General features: G+C 37.1%; 1 protein-coding gene across 12 annotated transcripts in view; it reads left to right on the plus strand.

Moving 5' to 3' along the window:
- Positions 1 to 17,954, plus strand: part of LOC128020034 (microtubule-associated protein 2) — an 89,715-nt gene that overhangs the window by 43,679 nt on the left and 28,082 nt on the right. For 10 of the 12 annotated variants that reach the window (XM_052606550.1, XM_052606553.1, XM_052606556.1 and 7 more), the window contains exon 4: positions 11,079 to 11,325. In XM_052606550.1, the coding sequence (XP_052462510.1) occupies positions 11,112 to 11,325 (214 nt within the window). In that variant the 5' untranslated portion in view covers positions 11,079 to 11,111. Of the gene's footprint in view, positions 1 to 11,069; positions 11,326 to 14,200; positions 14,351 to 17,954 lie in introns of those variants that run through there. The other 2 variants (XM_052606551.1, XM_052606562.1) reach the window with 2 other exon arrangements.

The raw sequence follows: 17,954 nt of genomic DNA on the forward strand, positions 1-17,954 counted from the left end.
TCTGTCAGTCGTGAGTGAATAATTCAAGAGGAAACGGTACTTCAGCTGTGTTTCAGTGGAATCACTCTATGTTGCCCATTCCTCTTTGGATTACAGACAGCCTCTTTATTCAAATAAAACGCACAGGTTTATGTTAACCTCTTCCTGTAGCTAATAAAAAGACCTGTAAAAAAACCTGTATCGGTGTACTCATTTTGCAATACTGTGCAGTAACACCTGAGGACTGCTCTCAGTCCACATCTAACGTAGTCCAGTTGCTATTCCTCTGCATGTGTGAGTCGAGAGCTCTGCAATGCAGCTGCAGTGGAGTGAGCAAGATACAGTATCTGTATGGAGAGAGGAAGAGTGAGGGAAGGATAATTATCAATATATCAATTATTATCAAGGATAATACCTATTTAACCTGCAGTTAGCAGCAACTGCCAGCATACTCTGTATGTTCGACACACTTTCAGTGTGTAGAAGATCTTCAGTACTTGACTTGGCAAGCTGAGTCTTTTTAACCACTTGACTTGGAATTTGGCACAAACCCATGCATTGGTAGTGATGCATGCAATCTGACTGACAAAAAAAATCTGACTATTAGGGTTTGACAGTACTGCACTGGAACACTACCCAGCAACAGTATACCTTTATACCTTATCTGCTTCTAAAGGATGCATATTAGTACCTTGAAGGGATAGTTCACTCAGAAATGAAAGTTCTGTCGTCATTTGTTCACCATCACGTCATTCCAAACCTGTATGGCATTCTTTCTTCTGCATATAATAAAGGTCAACATGTCTATTATTGTTTTTAACCTCATTTACTTTAATTACATAGACAATTTCACAGATGAAAAAAACCCATACATGTTTAAAATGACATGAATGTTTATTTTTGGGCGACCAGTTCATTTTGGAGTACATATTAGTACCATTTAAGGGTACTGCCCTATCCCAGTGACAAAATGGCCTTTTACACCGCAGGAACCTTTCTATAGTACCAGAACTAATTGTGGAACTACCCACTTTTGGGCATTTTTGCACTGCAGGAACTAGATGTTTTTAGTACTTTAATGCTTTAACTTTTTGGAGAACTAAATTAGCTCCTACTCCAGAGCAGGGTCTAACCAGCACAAGTTGTACTTACCATGACATAAGTAGACATTGATTGGCCAGACACCGAAAACACCCTTACCCGCCCTTTTATAATTTAAAATGCAGTGTCACGTCATAGTACACATGGTAGGTACGAATGCAACCCTTTTAAATGGTACTGGGAAATTGGTTCGCACAAAATCGTACCAATACTTTAGTACTGTTCATTTAGTTCTGGAACTAAGGCGGTGCGAAAGGCCCTAAATATTGTACCCCTAAAGGTACCTTTTTTCCTCCTGCATTTATAAAGTTTGTTGTTCTCAATTTGTCCATTTCGATCACTTTCAAACATCTTGTCAGCTGCAAAACAGTCCTTTACTCTTAAAGGTTCCAAAAGGGGAGTTCTGCTGTGATAGAAGATCAATTTTGAGTTTCCCAACAAACTTTTCAATTAGTAGTTCTTAATAAAGAACAGTTTTTTTGTGTGTTGGAATGCACTATACAACTTTGAAATCAAAAATATTTGAAAACACTAGGCCTCATACACTTGCCTATTTTGTAAATGGTTACAGAGAAAAAACTGGGCATCTCACACCAAACGAATGAGGATCACAGATTAACAGACTTTTCGAATCATGCTACAAACAACTTCTAGCAACAAAACGTGACTCATTGGTAGGAGACTCCTGACAAATGAAAGTGACATGTGTTCTAAAATCTGCTAAAAATATCAAACCTCTTTGACTTAATAGAATCAAAGTCTGAAGCTAAAAAAAATAAAATGTAGAAATTGGTGAATTCAACTTATAAGCATTTCCATATGGATTTCATGCATTTCCATATGAATTCTACTGCATATTTTTTGCTTGCATATTTGTCATGCACGGTCGAAACGTTGTACAAAAGGGTTTAAACAAGGGTTTGAGTCAGGATTTCTACTGTTGTGTGGGTTCGGATTTAATGTTCATCCAGATGCAACTGCCTTTTTCATTTATTCAAATATTGTTTACTGTCAATACGTGCCACATTCCAAGGATTAATCCTAGCTGCCGTGGTGCACCTATTCAAATTTGGGATCTATCACAAGTTATTCTGAACTTTTGGAATAGAAAAGTTAAAGTCTTTGAATGTCAATGAAACTGCTTATCTTCTTCTGGGGTAATTTAATGCCATACTCAGGAGGGAGTTCTGACAGCATGAACAAAATCCCTACCAAAACTGTTTGGGGCTTTGACTTCACAGCTTTACAGACACCCCTAAAGGTTGCAGGGTTTGGATAGGGTGCACACATCTCACTGTCTGCTGAGGGACGTGTGAGTGCCAGGGGCAGAGATGTCTGCCAACTGGCTCTGGTTCACCCAGGGAGAGTTTGAGATTTTTTTTTTTCTGCATCCCTTTCTGGGAAAAAAGAAGGTCAGAGCTGTCACTTCCATCTGGGTTGAAAGAAATGGCTCGTCCGACTGCCATCCTCTCTCAGCCAATTAGAGCGTGATCCTAAGCACCACACTTCATCCACCAATCGCAGCTGGACTGCATGGGGTTCAATTTTGGCATGGCACTAGCTACAGGCGGATTATCAGCTACAAGTTTGGTATCTCTTTATGCAATGTGACAGCTGCATCAGCAGGTGATATGAATCATCTAGGTTCAGATGCATTACATTTATTAACTGTTTATGTGTCTTTTTGCTCAGTTTTTCAAATTTGCTCAAGAGTCAAATGACAAATTTAATCTGGTAGGTACTTGGTAGTTTATTATTACAGTTAGATTTAGGCAATAAATTAACTAAACCACGGTCGTGGGCTCACAACATCACAATCAGAAAGCTTCCAACAACTCTTTCAATTTTTATTTTACTTCGCCGGTAGACTCTTGTTTTACAAGAGTGTGATTAAAAAAACACAAAGAGGATTTAAAAGCAGACTAGTGAGTAGATGAGTTTTCATGAGAGGTTTGATGTGGCCAACATCCTCTGTAGTCCCATTTAGCCACTTTTTAGCAAATTTATTTTTCAAGAGAAGTAAAATCTTCCTCAAGGGAGTATTACTGATATTCTGTTTCATGGAATAAAATGCAAAAACTACTTTGCATTTATAATTACCACAGACCTTTTTGAAGCATTTAACTAGAAATAAATTCAAAAAACTGATTGACTTCAGAATGATGGAACAGGAAGTGATAAAATCCTAACTTGTTTCTTGGTTTTGGCCTACAAAATAGGCCATCCCTGCAGTACTCTATGCAAACGTGAATTCTAGAGCAATAAGACAGTGCCTTTAGCAATAAGACAATTGGCTCTTGGGCTAAAATGTGGGACAACTCTTTTATTCTTCTCTGCATTTTTTCTCTGCTCTTGTTACCTAATCAAAATGTATAATATATAATATATAAATGGCTCTGTGACAAATTGCTTATGCTCCTAAATTGGAATTTGAATAAAAGCATTTGCTAAATGCATATATGTAAATGCTGTGTTGAAAGTTTTCTCCCATCCATTTTTCTACAAGTGGTCTGTTTGTTCCTCTTTTCACAGTCTTTGGCTTCATTAAGTCATCACAGTTGTTTTGGGAGAAGTACTCTGGACCTGGCTTCTGCATCTTTGCTAGTAGGTCGGATTTGTTGGCTGGCCTTACGCTTAGTACTTCCACGGTGCCAGAGAACAGTGAACAGTGTTCAGAAGCCTGGTGCTCAGGCCTGGTACCATGCCCAGTGTAGCACACCTGCTGTCGCTGCAGTATGTGTTCAGACCCCCTCAAGCTTATTTAGTGTAACTGCCATTTCTGTCCACCTGAGGGTGCTGTTTTTCAGATTAATATTTTACTGATGCTGAGACTGTAATGGTGCTCAATTTATGCCTTGTTGCAGTGAGATTGACATAATTGTGTATTTATGAGTACGCCTGTTTTTCTAAAGGCCTGATGCTGGTCTAAAAGTGACTTTGATCATGTACAGACTGTGCAGTGAGAGAGAAAGTGAAAGAGTGATATTGAGCCATGACTTGTTTACTGTGGGCAGTGCTATCTGAATCTGACATTGCCAAATAAAAAGAGTCCTCGTCAGTCCCCAATAAATAACTCAAGTCATGAGTCAGAGGTCTTCAGCTGCTGTGAATGTCTATGTGTTTCTTTGTCACTCTGAAGAGATGTTCACAGGTAGGCCTACAGTGATTTGCAGCAATAAAGTGATGAAGTCATTAATCTATCTATGACCTCTCTGTGAGATTTTGGTAATGCTTTACAGCAAGGTTCAGTTTGTTGTCATAAATTTAAAAAGTATTTTTTTTATTGCATTTATTAATCTTGGTTATTGTTAATTTATACTAGTGCATTTCTAACATTATATGTTGAATAAATTACCTAATGCATTTATTTAAATTGTGCATATGCAAAACGTTGTCTCCATAATGCTAGCATGTTGTGATGGATATTCAGCATGTTACTGTGTGGTTGCTAATCAACAGGAACATCTATACATGTGTGTTTTTAATCATGCAGGAGTTTCTTTCCATATTTTTCTGTGACCGTTTTCAAACTTTGTAAAACAGTTTTCAACAATTCCCTAGTTAATCAAATCGAACTCAGTTGGGTTCTGTCATGACTGTGAGACATGAAGCTATCAGACTGTAATCTCAGTGGTCTTCAGCAGACGAGGTTTGCTGTTACATGATTAGAAATTCAGCATATATGACTGTGATGATATTGCTGAGTCACTCGTGCGAGTCTTCATTGCCCTTGGCCATGGCAGTTGGAAGTTTAAATTAAGCTAAATTTCGTACATCTGAAAATTTATGTCACATCTGCAAAATTATTGTACATTTGTGTCTTAAAATTGCTGTAAATGCAATTCCTGTAGGTAGAAGTCCCATTCTAAACAAATATCTCTGATATCAAAACCAGGCATTAGAATCAGAATTAGGAAAATCATTTTATGAATATTTTAATTTCATCCTTTATTTTATGTATATTTTTGTAGCTTTTATTTTTATTTTTATTTATTATATTTCATTTTACATTTGATTTACTTTAGGCATATTCTTGTCACTTAATATGGCTTGGGTCCCTTCTTCAATGAAAGTCTATGGGTTCTTTTGCCCATTTTGTGGTCTGCTTAGTAATAGCACATGCCTCCTCATAAAACCAAATGATTTTATGTCTGCTGGACATGCTGAAATGCAATAGTTAGGGTTTGGCGATTTGTCCGAATCCCTATGTAACCCTACATATGAGCAACGTGATGCTTGCCTTAGCAACACCACTAAATTAAAGGAACATAATACATAATTTTGGATTTCTTAGCTGTTTCCTTGCACCAGGAATCAAAGAGGTTTGATGAGGAGTTACTCCAGGCAATCAGGCAGAAACTTTTCCTATAATCAACCAGTGGAAATAATCCCAAAAGCCTTGAGGAAGACCTCCAGTAACACTGAGTAAGGGATTGAGATTGAAAGGGAGCGAGAGGGAAGGAAGGCGTCCTCCCTCAAGGAGTTACTGTCAGTCAGAGAGAAGGAATGAGTCGTGTCTGATCAAAGCCTCCATTAGCAGCACAGACAGACTCCCCTCCACCAGCACACACTGAACGCTTGTGCTACCCACAACCCCACAGAGCTATTAAAATATCATAAACCTTTCTGGTGACAAAAAGTCATATAAAAATCCACTTCAGGGTGAAACGGAGAGCAAGAGAGAGTGGACAAGAGATAGAGGGCAGAGTTTGGACACGAGCAGACACAACAAATTAAGATTTACAAGCTACTGCTGCACTTTAAAACTCCAGATTTAATTGCTGGCACACTGGAGCGGCCTGCCTTGCCCTCTCTTTCTCATTTTTTCTTTCTTATTTATGAAGGGAAAATGCCCTTGTTGTGGCATACATTGTATCTTCATTTCCCATGTACCTTACATAGCCAACAGGAGATGGTGACATTTGCTATTACCCACCAAATTCAGTGGAAACACATGCCCTGTCAAGTGTATCATCAAAACACAGGCTGCTCTTCAATCCTTCACCCTTATTTTTCATATATGTTGTGACAGGTGAGGAAGATGTGAAGAAATCTGCTTTCAGAGTGTGATTTTTCAAGTTAGTACAAATTATATCTGACACCTACCAATGTTGTCCTGTTTGCAGCTTAACAACTGCCCATGTAGAAAGGAAGAGACTGATGTGTCAACCAAAAAATTTTGTTTTTAAAGTTCATTTAGGGGCAGGTTAGTTAGAAATTGATTTTATCACTTTAATTTACTGGCATGGAGAAATTCAAATATCTCGTGCTGAGATATCTAAAGAGATTAGAGCAATTAAACGTACTAAGTTTGCGAGAGACAATGCTGATTACCAACAAGGCAAGATCTATTTTTGGAAGGACGGAAAACCTGAATCTAATATGTTCCATCGGAATCGGGCGGCTACTGCTGGTTTTCGCACACGCCAACAACATGGTAATAGATCCCTGGCTTCTTCTACCTCTTGTGATTCTGACTCAGATTCTGTTGTACGATGGCGAAATGGCTCCACTTTTTTGGGCCGTACCCAGCCCGACAATCAACGTATAGATCGAAGATTAAATCGACCAAGAAGAGGTGCAGAAGGGGCAAGAGAAAAACACTCCTCTCTACCTCCACGGATGACAAGGAGCAACCAGGGGACACACTGATGAACTTTTCAGATAAGTCTCTTTCTAGCTCTTGCATTTCTGCTTTGAGTAAGGGTCTTTCTTTTGCTCCCACCACTGAGGCTAATGATTTTGATACTATAATTGACTTTCAAAAATTTTTTAGAACTTTGAGACTTCGCGAATTCTTTGGCACGAATGAACAGTCGCTTCCTTCTAACGAAGTATCACCTGCTACCACACAGGACAGCATCACTATTGAACAGTCCACCACTCGTCTCCCTTTTAAAAGAAAGTCTACTTTTATTCCACCTAAGAATAGGAATTCATCCCTTGATACCTATTGTAGACTTGTGGAATGTGATGTAAAGACTGCTCTTAAGAACAAAAGGCAGTATAAGGTTTACAACAACTTGTCGAAAAAGGAGAGGGATGCTTTACTTGATCTTGGCAAAGATAATACGGTGATAGTGCGTCCTGCAGATAAGGGTGGCGCGATTGTACTTCAACGTGCTTCGGATTATGAACAAGAGATTCGTAGACAATTGAATGACCATACTTTTTATCAATCTTTACCTGCTGATCCTACCAATAAATTTAAAACCTGCATTGACTCCAAGTTGTTATCCCATTTTGAGAATGGGGAGTTTAGCAAAAATGAATATAATTTCCTTAAGGTAGACTTTCCAATAATACCCATTATATATACTCTGCCTAAGGTTCACAAAGGATTAGACACCCCTTTAAAAGGCCGTCCAATAGTGAGTGGCATTGGTAGTCTTACTGAAAACATCTCCTCTTATGTGGATTATTTTATAAAACCTTTTGTACCAATGTTGTCTTCCTATGTCAGAGACTCTATGGATTTTATTGAATCACTATTTTGTGTTGATTTTGCTATAGATGATGTGCTCTTGGCCACCTTTGATGTTCAGAGCTTATACACAAATATTCCTCACATTGATGGTTTAGGTGCTTTAGAACAATTTCTAACAAAAAGACCTGCAGATGAAAAACCCAGCACAGCATGTTTATTGGACTTAGCGAACATTGTCTTAACTAAGAACTTTTTTCGTTTTCAGGACGATTTTTATTTACAAATCAAAGGTACTGCAATGGGTAGTAAAATGGCACCAAACTATGCTTGCTTGTATATGGGAATTTTTGAAAATGATTTTATTTTGAATGAGTCAAATTTCTTTTTTCCTAAGATTTTGTTCTACAAACGGTATATTGATGACATTTTTATGATTACCAAGGCTACACCTGCAGAGATGATGTTATTTCTAAATTATCTTAATTCAAGGAATGAGCATGTGAATTTTACTATGGAATATGACTCTGTTAGCATCAGTTTTCTTGATGTTAGAGTATACAAATGTGACGGCAAACTTCATACCGATCTATATCGTAAACCTACGGATCGAAATACCATTTTGAGAGGGGATAGTTTCCATCCTAGACCTTTAGTTAAGAGTTTGCCTATCAGTCAGTTTAAACGTGTGCGTAGAGTGTGCAGCACGGATGAATCTTACACTTACCAATCTAATCAGTTAACTAAAAGATTTCTGAATCGTGGTTACCGTATGGAATGGATAGAAAATGCCAAACAGAAGTTGAATGATACATCTCAAATGCAGTGTTTACAAAACAAAAGTAACAACAAAACGCAGGCCTTCAATGCTCCCATTTGCACAACGAAGTACTCATCTTTGGGTGCGGAGTTTCGTAGAATTTTAAAAAAACACTGGCATATTATTTCTAGTGATCCTAGTTTGTCTGGCGTTTTTAAAAACAGTCCTAAATTAGTTTTTAAACGTCAAAATAACCTCCGTGATTGGTTGGTAAAATCTGAATATCCTGCACGCATGAAAGGTATTCCATCTCTTCCTCCAGGTAACTACAGGTGTGGCAATTGTGCTCAGTGCGCTTTCACACACAAATGTAATTCTTTTAGTCATCCACGCACTGGTCGCGACATTCCGATACGAGGCACTATCACATGTGCTTCAACCCATGTTATTTATTTAATTCGCTGCCCGTGTGGTCTTGCCTACGTGGGTAAAACATCCAGACAATTACGTATTCGTATTTGTGAACATCGCAGCAACATTAGGAGCGGTGATATGCGCAGTCCCATTGCGTCTCATTTTAGGCAAATGGGTCATAATGTCAGTGTGTTAAAGTACATCGGTATAGAAAAGGTAACCAAACCATCAAGAGGTGGAGACTATGAGAAGAAATTATTACAGAGAGAATGTTTTTGGATTTATTCTCTAAATACTTTGTCACCATTAGGGTTGAATGAGGATTTTGATATCAAGCCATTTCTATAAATATTTTCATATTTTTGTCTTTTTCAAGTTATTTGATGCTGCATTTTGAGTGTTTGTTATATGATTTTCAAGTTATTTGATGTTGTTTTTTGAGTGTTTGTCATATGATTTGTTTCTGTCACGTGATTTGTTTCTGTCACATGACTTCTAAGTGAGGAAGTCTAATTAAGGTGAGCACCTGTTATGTATTTAAAGGTGTTCCTCACTTATTGAGATTGTGCCTGATGAAGACCTGAGGGTCGAAACGTTGCCTTGTAAATAATTAAATACACTTTTGTATGGAGCAGTATTTTTCAGTGTGCAGACTGCATTTTTGTATTTATTGAAATTCAAATAATGGCATAGCAGTCCTGGTTATAAGGAAAATGATTAATAGCATCTCTTTATTTTCCCATTTTTCTAAAAATTTAAATTTTAAATAACAATTTTAAAACAATTTAATGCATATAAATAAAAATAATGGTAACACTTTAGAATAAGGTTCCATTAGTTAATGTTAGTTAACTACTTTCGTTAACATGAACTAAGCAAGAACAATCCTTCTACAGCATTTATAAGTCTTAGTTCATGTTAATTTCAACATTTACTAATGCATTATTTAAATCAAAAGTTGTGCTTGTTAACATTAGTTAATGCACTGTGAATTACCATGAACTAACAATGAATAACTGTATTTTCATTAACTAACATTAACGAAGATGAATAAATACAATATTCATTGTTTGTTCATGTTAATTAATACATTAACATTAACTAATGGAACCTTATTCTAAAGTGTTACCAAAATAATTAATACAATGAATATACTGTATACTATATTTATTTTAATGTTACACATTTTGGGTTTTGTAAGTTTTATTTCTTCTTATTTATTATAAGACGGTCAGCTGGAGTGCTCTGGGAATCCACCAGAGGGCACTCCTTTTTTTACATCATTATCATTGATATGATACACCATTATGCTTCTGCATTTGGATCCCAACCTTCAGCTCCCTTGCAGTCTCATGACAGGAGATTTCACCACTTTATGGATCCACCAGTTAAGTTAATACATCTCCACCAAGGAAACTGCTCGATTGAGAGCTATGTTCCCCACATAGCTCTCAAACTTTCTTGAACTGGCACATCTAAAACCTTATGATGAGCTATGTCTTATATTTTTCTGAGGGTGGCTTTCTAAGCGGATTTGTTCCCTCATGCCATTTGCTGAGTCTGGTTGGTCATTAGAGCAGTATATAGATTTGGTTTTACCACTGAGCGGATCGCAGAATAGCAATGCAGCTAGACCCGAGCCAGAGCTTTCCCTATCCAATCTTTTTTTTCTTCGTTCTAAAAACAAAATCCGTAAACACGAAGTCGTCTCAAGGCTTTTAGCCTGATAGCCAGGATTGCTCTGTTTCCTGAGCTTCTTACTATGCCAATGTTTGGACTGATTTTGTGTATGACCTCATGCCTGTCTGATTACAATTGTGGATTACTCCTTTTACACCATTAAACGTCTGCATTTGGATACTAACCTTTGCCTCCCTTGCAGTTTTGTGACAATCTTAATATATTATAAAATATAATTCATTCCTGTGACAAAGCTAAATTTTTTGGCAGCCATTGCTCAAGTCTGCAGCATCACAGAACCCATTCTAATATGCCGTTTTGGTGCTTAAGAAACACTTGTTATTAATAACGTAAAAAAAAATTCCAAATATAATAAATAATTAAAACCTTTTAGAACATTACAAAATATACTGTCAGTTTTTTATCAATTAAATGCTTTCCTTGAATAAAATATTAATCTTAAAAAAAAATACTTACTATACAGCATATGAGATTCTAAATAATAAAATCTCTCAATTTAACACACAATTTACTATAATATTGTCAGTCTTTATTGTTAATATATTATGTACACTGCATTCTGATATATGCAGTGTATACTATGCAATATTTAGTTAGTAGTAATCTTATATTTCTGAATATACCTTCATTCATTGAATGGCAATCTTCCTAAAAGCTGTTCAGTCAGTGTATTAACATTAAGCATTTTCTGTCTTTCAGGAGTAAGGAGTGACCCCCTCTCCTCTGGTTCAGATGGCAGATGGTCGGCAGCCTGAGGACAGTGGCCCCCAGTGGTCATCTCCAGGAGCTCAGGGCTCATCCTCCCCAGGTGGGCATGGAGAGAACGGCTTCTCTTCTACCTACAGGACTTGCCAGCCTGGCGATGCCCATGCTGGTTCTGCCGGTTCCTACGCCAAAGAGAATGGCTTCAATGGAGACCTCACCTCTGGACACGCTGTGACTGCTGGTGAGAACCAGTGCATTTCACATGAGCTTGTGTACACAGGCATCTCTGGGACTTGTATGACTGATCCCATCAATTAGTGCTGGATGATTAGCTTCTGAATTTCCGATTTTGTACACTGCATATGAAGTGAAAGATATTAAGGATTTCCTTTCCAAGTTGTCATATGATAGAAGTCAAATAGTCTTGTCTAGGCGGACGTGTGACTTGCGGCGTAGCGTCTGGTCCATATTGCTTTTGTCTGGCCAAAAACTGCCCAGTAAGACAGGAAGAGGCTGTAAGACTGTGAATGTATGCATATATCTGTGTGTATGTGGCCTGTTTTTATTTGCTGTTTTAGGGTTTCAGTGTTACTTATAAATTAAACTACAATAATAGACTTGCATGGAGAAAAAATATAATGGAATGTGACTCTCTTTGAGTGGATCAGATTGAAACTGGTGATTTCAGCCAGCAGTTGACATTTTTTGTGCAATATGCACAGGTCAGACAGTCTGTGTGTCCACTGGGTGAGTCGTCTGAGGTTGAAAGTAGAGGTCAAAAGGTTTTTTGCATGAGTGAGAGCGTAATAAAGTTACAAACTCATAAAGTTTCTATTGCTGGAGGCTCTACATGATTTGAAAGGTTACAATAGATATAATAATTATAACATATACTGTAGTTCAGAGCAGCCAGACTACATATTGTCCTCAGATGGTTTATCTTAATATTTCATAAAGCATAACACAAGCTCCCTGGATTTCATTGTGCATGACAGCTATTAATGTAAAATAAAGGAATGACATAATTAGCCAAGAGTGAAAAATTATCTCTGGTTTTTCCCATTGTAATGATAGACTAGGGTTAATAACAGTGTGTTGCCATTTTAGGTCATGATGTGTCATACACTTGAACTTATATCTCCAAAGCAGGTTAAACTTGTTTTTGAGAACCAGAAAGTATAGACGACTCTGGCATGGAAGGAAGTAAGTTAGGCCAGAGCTTTTCTGTCTGGGTTTTTTTGAGCCCTCGGGGTGTACGAGGAAGAAAATGAGGAGGCGCTTCTCTCATGTCAGCACAAAAAATGTAAAAGGAAAGATTGCAGGGATGCTGAACAGAGGTCTGGCAGAGTAAATTGCAGGGGAGCAGCTGCCATGGCAACCCTCTGATAGTGAGAGCTTCTGCTGTAAACCCTGCTCGTGGGGAGGGAGTGCTGCTTTTAATGACCCCTGATGGATCATAACTGCCTATTACACACACAAAAACAATACTGCCGCGTTGCTTTAAATTTGTAAAGGTATACATGTACACGCAGGCACAAGAACATGTGCACCATTACAGGCATTTAATACAGAATTTCACAAATATTTCACCCCAAAATCAATGTTCAAAAATTTACTTCTGGTAATTGTTTTAAAATAATTAATACTTTTATTAAGCAACTATATATTCAGTTAATCAAAAGTGACAGTAAAGACATTTTAATGCTAAAAAATATTAATATTTTAAATAATGTGTTTCATTTTTAAAACTTTTTATTCATCAAGAATCTTAAAAAATATATAAATATATATATATATATATATATATATATATATATATATATATATATATATATATATATATATATATATATATATATATATATATGAAGCATCAGATCAACATATTAGAATGATTTCTACTTTTATGTTTTTAAGAATAGTGTTAGGAATCCATTGATTTTATGTTCACAGGATCGATTTTTCCAGATACCGCTCCCTTCATGTACAGTTTACCTTTACTGTATGTCAATGCTGATAGTTAAGTGTACTGTACAGTAGGCAACATATCATATATTTTTCTTAGCAGTGTTTTGTTTGTTAAATACCTGTGCTTTTCAGTAATCTCTGTTCTCTGTATAAATCATCACCGTTCCATTGTCCCCTCAATAAATACTTAATACAGCGTAAAGCCTGGCAAAAAGCATCACCGCACCGATCCCTGACAGTGAGTGATTGATATGGACTTTCTGACTCTAACTCTTATGATCCTCCAGCCAGGGATGTGTGTTAAGATTGCTCATGCATTTCTCATTACCAAACCTGCTGTTATAAATCATTGTGAGGCAAGAAAACAACTTGTTCCTTTTACTTGCGTCTATGTTTTAATTAATGATTCCAGGTAGTGTCTTCATATTTCTGAGTTCTCTATTGACGTGAGCAAAACTGCTTGATTCTAAAGAGCAGCTCTAATGATGTGTCCCTGTGGAAAGAAGGACCTTCCCTGAAAACAGTTTCCCTGTCTCTGTGACTCTGTGATGGTGAGATTTTCGAGCCGAAGGTCATTGGCAAGGCCAGCAAACACAAGGGCCCTTCAGACACATAAGAGGTGCTTATTGTTATGTGTTCATTAATCGTTTTATTTTATTTTTTCCCACGTAAAATAGATAACATCATAGATTAAGAATTTAATTTATCAACCAATCGCAAGCAAAAAGCAATACTTTTACTGTATTACTTAACAACTTAATTAAAAAGCTCAATTTACAGTGCACTAAACATTTTTATAATTTCAGGTTGAACAAGAAGGAAATAACAATGAACAGTAGTATAATTATGCATATTAATATTAACCTACAGTAGATTATAAAAAAATAATTTACGGTTAGTTCATGACACCAGATGCATAAATTGAAATGAGCCTTATTGTGAAGTGTTGCTTTGGAATATTTCATGAACTACAAGCTATGTATCAGCAGTTTGGATCCACTGATTTAGAGAAATCATGAGAAAGCAGCACAGGTGTAGAGAGTCAGAATATGGCTGTTTGTCACTCACACACTGAGGGCGGCAAAACCCACAGCCGAAGCATGCTGAGACCATTCAGATTGGGCCCAGGCTGTGTGTTGCTATGGCAACAGCTCTGCTCTTTGGCGGGGGAGTCCTGGCATGGAGTACCACCCGCCCCCCTCCTCCTTCCCGGCTTGCTTTTGGCAGGCAGACATGACTAAGAGTGCACAGGGAAGCATTTGTCTCCAGACAACCAGATAACCGGCACTTACTTTTTGGTAAGAGCTTTGCTTTTTCCAATGGGTTGTTGGTTAGAGGTTCTTTCTAGGTTTAAGTGGCATAGGTGCATGAGAATGGTTGTTGACATATTTGTACTTGTGGTTTAGTACAGATTTTGTGTGTCTATATTGCATGTTTGCTAAAAGTGCTGGCAAATAGATTTGACTCCGATTTCTGCAACCTGTCTAAGGGGAATTTATGACTGTCCATGTGAATAATAGATAAGTACTATGCAATATTCTTCATTTTCTTGTGTGTGGCTGTGTTTGAGCAATTTTTTGGGGTATTTACTTATTGTGTGTGCTGATGTCTCAGGGATGTGAGCTATTGTGTGCTGGTGGCAAACCCGTCTGATCAGCAATCCGAGCACATCTCTTGCAGACGGGTGTGGACAGCGCAAGGGGGGGGAAGAGGGGGATGCTGGGTAGACACACAAGCACATCTGTCAGACACAAAGACGCTGATAGACTGGTCAGATTTGGCCTGAAAGTGAACCCATAGAGACACTTACAGACATGGTGTAATGATAAAGTAGGTGGACAAAGAGGAGAGAACAGAGGGGTATACTGAAAAAATATAAAGTGAAAAAGATGACAGGCCGTATAGTTTCATCTGTTTTGTCATTAGACTAGAAAGAGCTAGATAAATGTATACAATGAATCAATTCACTCGGTCTCTGGTCATGTTCATATTTTCTGTCCTCCTGTTGAGTCATACAGTAATTAGCTACAAAGATCAGCTTATGTAATTTGTTATTTTCAATTAACCGTGAAGCTGCTTTGAAACAATCTGTATTGTATAAAGCATTATGTAAATAAAGGTTACTTGACTTAAGTTGTTAAAGGGGTCATATGATGCGATTTCAAGTTTTTCTTTCTCTTTGGAGTTTTACAAGCTTATCGTGAATAGAGAAGATCCCTAAAGTTGCAAAGACTAAAGTTTCAAAACCAAAAAGATATTCTTTATAAAATTTAGGACTCAACCACACCCTCTTAAAACGCCTTGTTTAAAGACGACCCCACATGTCTACATCACGATGTGGGAAGAATTGCATAATGCCACCCAAATGTTTACCCAAAGAAGGCGTAACTTTTATTCTCACTGTTGCTGCTGTGTTTTGTTATGAAAGTGAAAATACTTTATTTGGCCTTCCAAGAGAGAACACAACTAGAATTAAGTGTTTAAGTTGTCTTTACAACACTGTTCCAAAACAGTTCAACCCAAATATTCAGATGTGTGTTGCACATTTTATAGAGGACAGTTTCCTGATCCTTGGAGAATAGACTACAATGCCGGCTGTTCTGACTCACAGTCTGTAAGTATGTTTTAATATTTAAAGAATTTGCCACTGATGATTTAAATGCAAGTTTTAAGCAGAGTACAGTAGCACTTGTTATTTGTCATTTCTTCGATCACAAATGCAGACATGGTTTTATATTTAAGCATCACAATGCAACGCCATGTGTAAAAAGACAGCATAAATCATTATAATCTGTAATTATGTCCCTACTTAATGTGACAATTGCCTTGTGTGCAATGGGTTTTATTGGTTTTGTCTTATTGTGCCAGGGGATGGCATCAAAGTATGTTAAGGGGCGTAACATTTCCGTCCCACGCTTGAGGAATTTGGCCAATCACAATGCACTGGATAGCTGGCCAATCACAATGCACTGGATAGCTGGCCAATCAGAGCAAACCACGTTTTTCAGAACGATGAGCTTTGTAAAAATGTGTGCGTTTCAGAAAGGTGGGGCATAGAGGAGAAAAAATAGTGTACTATATGTGGAAAATAATGTTTTTTAAATGTTAAACCGCATAAACACATTTCAATACACCAAGTACACAAAATAATGTTATTTTTAGCAGCATCATATGACCAATTTAACCTTAATTAATTAACTAACATTAAATAATAATGAAAAATAGATTTGTTACTGTATTTATTATTCCTTGTTAACAGTAGTTAATAACTGTTCATTGTTAGATAATGTTAGCTCAGGTCCTTTAAAAAATATTAACAGATAAAAATTTTGATCGTAATAATGTACAGTATTAGTAAATGTCGAAATCTACATGAACTAAGATGAATAAATGCTTTTTATTGTTATTGTTTGTGTTAACTAATGTAGTTAAATAATGTTAACAAATGGAACCTTATTATGTAGCTCTTTTCCTTACAATGAAAATTCAGAAAAAGGAATATCATTAAAAATTTTAAATAATGAAGTAGTCCACATGACTCATGCACTATTCCAATTTGTTTAAAGTCATACAATGGTTTTTGTGATTTAAACAAATTAAATTTGTTATTTTGCTGCTCTCGCAGCTCTCAAATCTCATTTTCAGCTCTCTAGGTTTTATAGAAAAGAGCTGCATTAAAGATTGTGTGTTGTATGATTCATCTATGAAGTTCAACAAAATGATTCAGTGACACACTGCTCTGTGAAAGACGTTCAGTGTATAATGACTTATATTTTATTCTGTTCATCACATAAAACTATTGCATAATGTCAGAAGATTTGTAATATAGTCAAAATTACTTTTCTGCTAGTTCTTTAATATTTCTTTTGCCTTAGAAAATAAAACATCAACCGGACTTTATTTAAAAATTCTGATTTTAAGTGAAAAAAGCAACTTCATACAGGTTTGGAATAGCATGAATGTGATTAAATAATGACAGAATTGTACTTTTAGAGTGAATTATTTACTGTGTAACTGCGGGTTGATGCCGTACCGCAAATTCGAGTCTGGTGGGTGAATATTATTCTAATGGGATCTGAACAAAACTCTTTTCCCTTTCTGTGCATGTGTGTATGTAAGTGGGTAGGCGGATGCCAGGGCTGTAAGTGGGTGGAAATAGTGCACAAGAAACAAAGGCGGTGCATCGCTGACTCCCATCATGCAGTCTGTTTGCACTGGAGAGAGAGTGGGAGTAGCAAATGACCCTTAATCACTTCGCATCACTTCAGAAAGCTTTGACGTAAGCCACGCTGCTAGTTTTTCTCTGTCGGTGCGAATGTGTCGGCCTTGTGTCTGAGCACATGTTAGCTGATCATTGCAGCATCAACTTCAATTAAATCAAAATACCTTGTCTTGTGCTTGCAAGTTAAGAGTTTAATATTGCAAATACAACAAAGATTTATGGCTGTTTACTAGATTATGGGACACATTTAACTCATACTCCTACACAGTGCGTACACTGATTTGTAGGCACTGTCTTTGACAACCTTCAGCTTTGGGTAGCCTTTGCAACACCATCTAGATCCGTCTTTAGGTTCAAATTAGAACTGAAATGTATGTGTTGTGTTGTAAGAATGCAAGAGAATTAAAGAGCCAAGGGATACTGTTAATAGCACTGTTTTAAAGCAGAATCTATCCCTGGATGCATGTTGCCAGCCAATCTGTGGGCTGTATTCTGCCTACTGCTTAATCGGTTGCAGTTTCTTCTTATACCTCGTCAATCTGCCGTTACCATGACAATTTACTCTCTCTAAGTGTTCCCAATTTTTTTTAGCTTTCTGCTTTTTTTTGGTTTAGTTAGAGGTTTAAATTAATATCCTCTGAATGGACATAGATAAAACTGCACATTGGAAGTAGGTGTGA

The sequence above is a fragment of the Carassius gibelio genome, chromosome A9 (genome assembly GCF_023724105.1).
Source record: "Carassius gibelio isolate Cgi1373 ecotype wild population from Czech Republic chromosome A9, carGib1.2-hapl.c, whole genome shotgun sequence".
NCBI lineage: Eukaryota > Metazoa > Chordata > Actinopteri > Cypriniformes > Cyprinidae > Carassius > Carassius gibelio.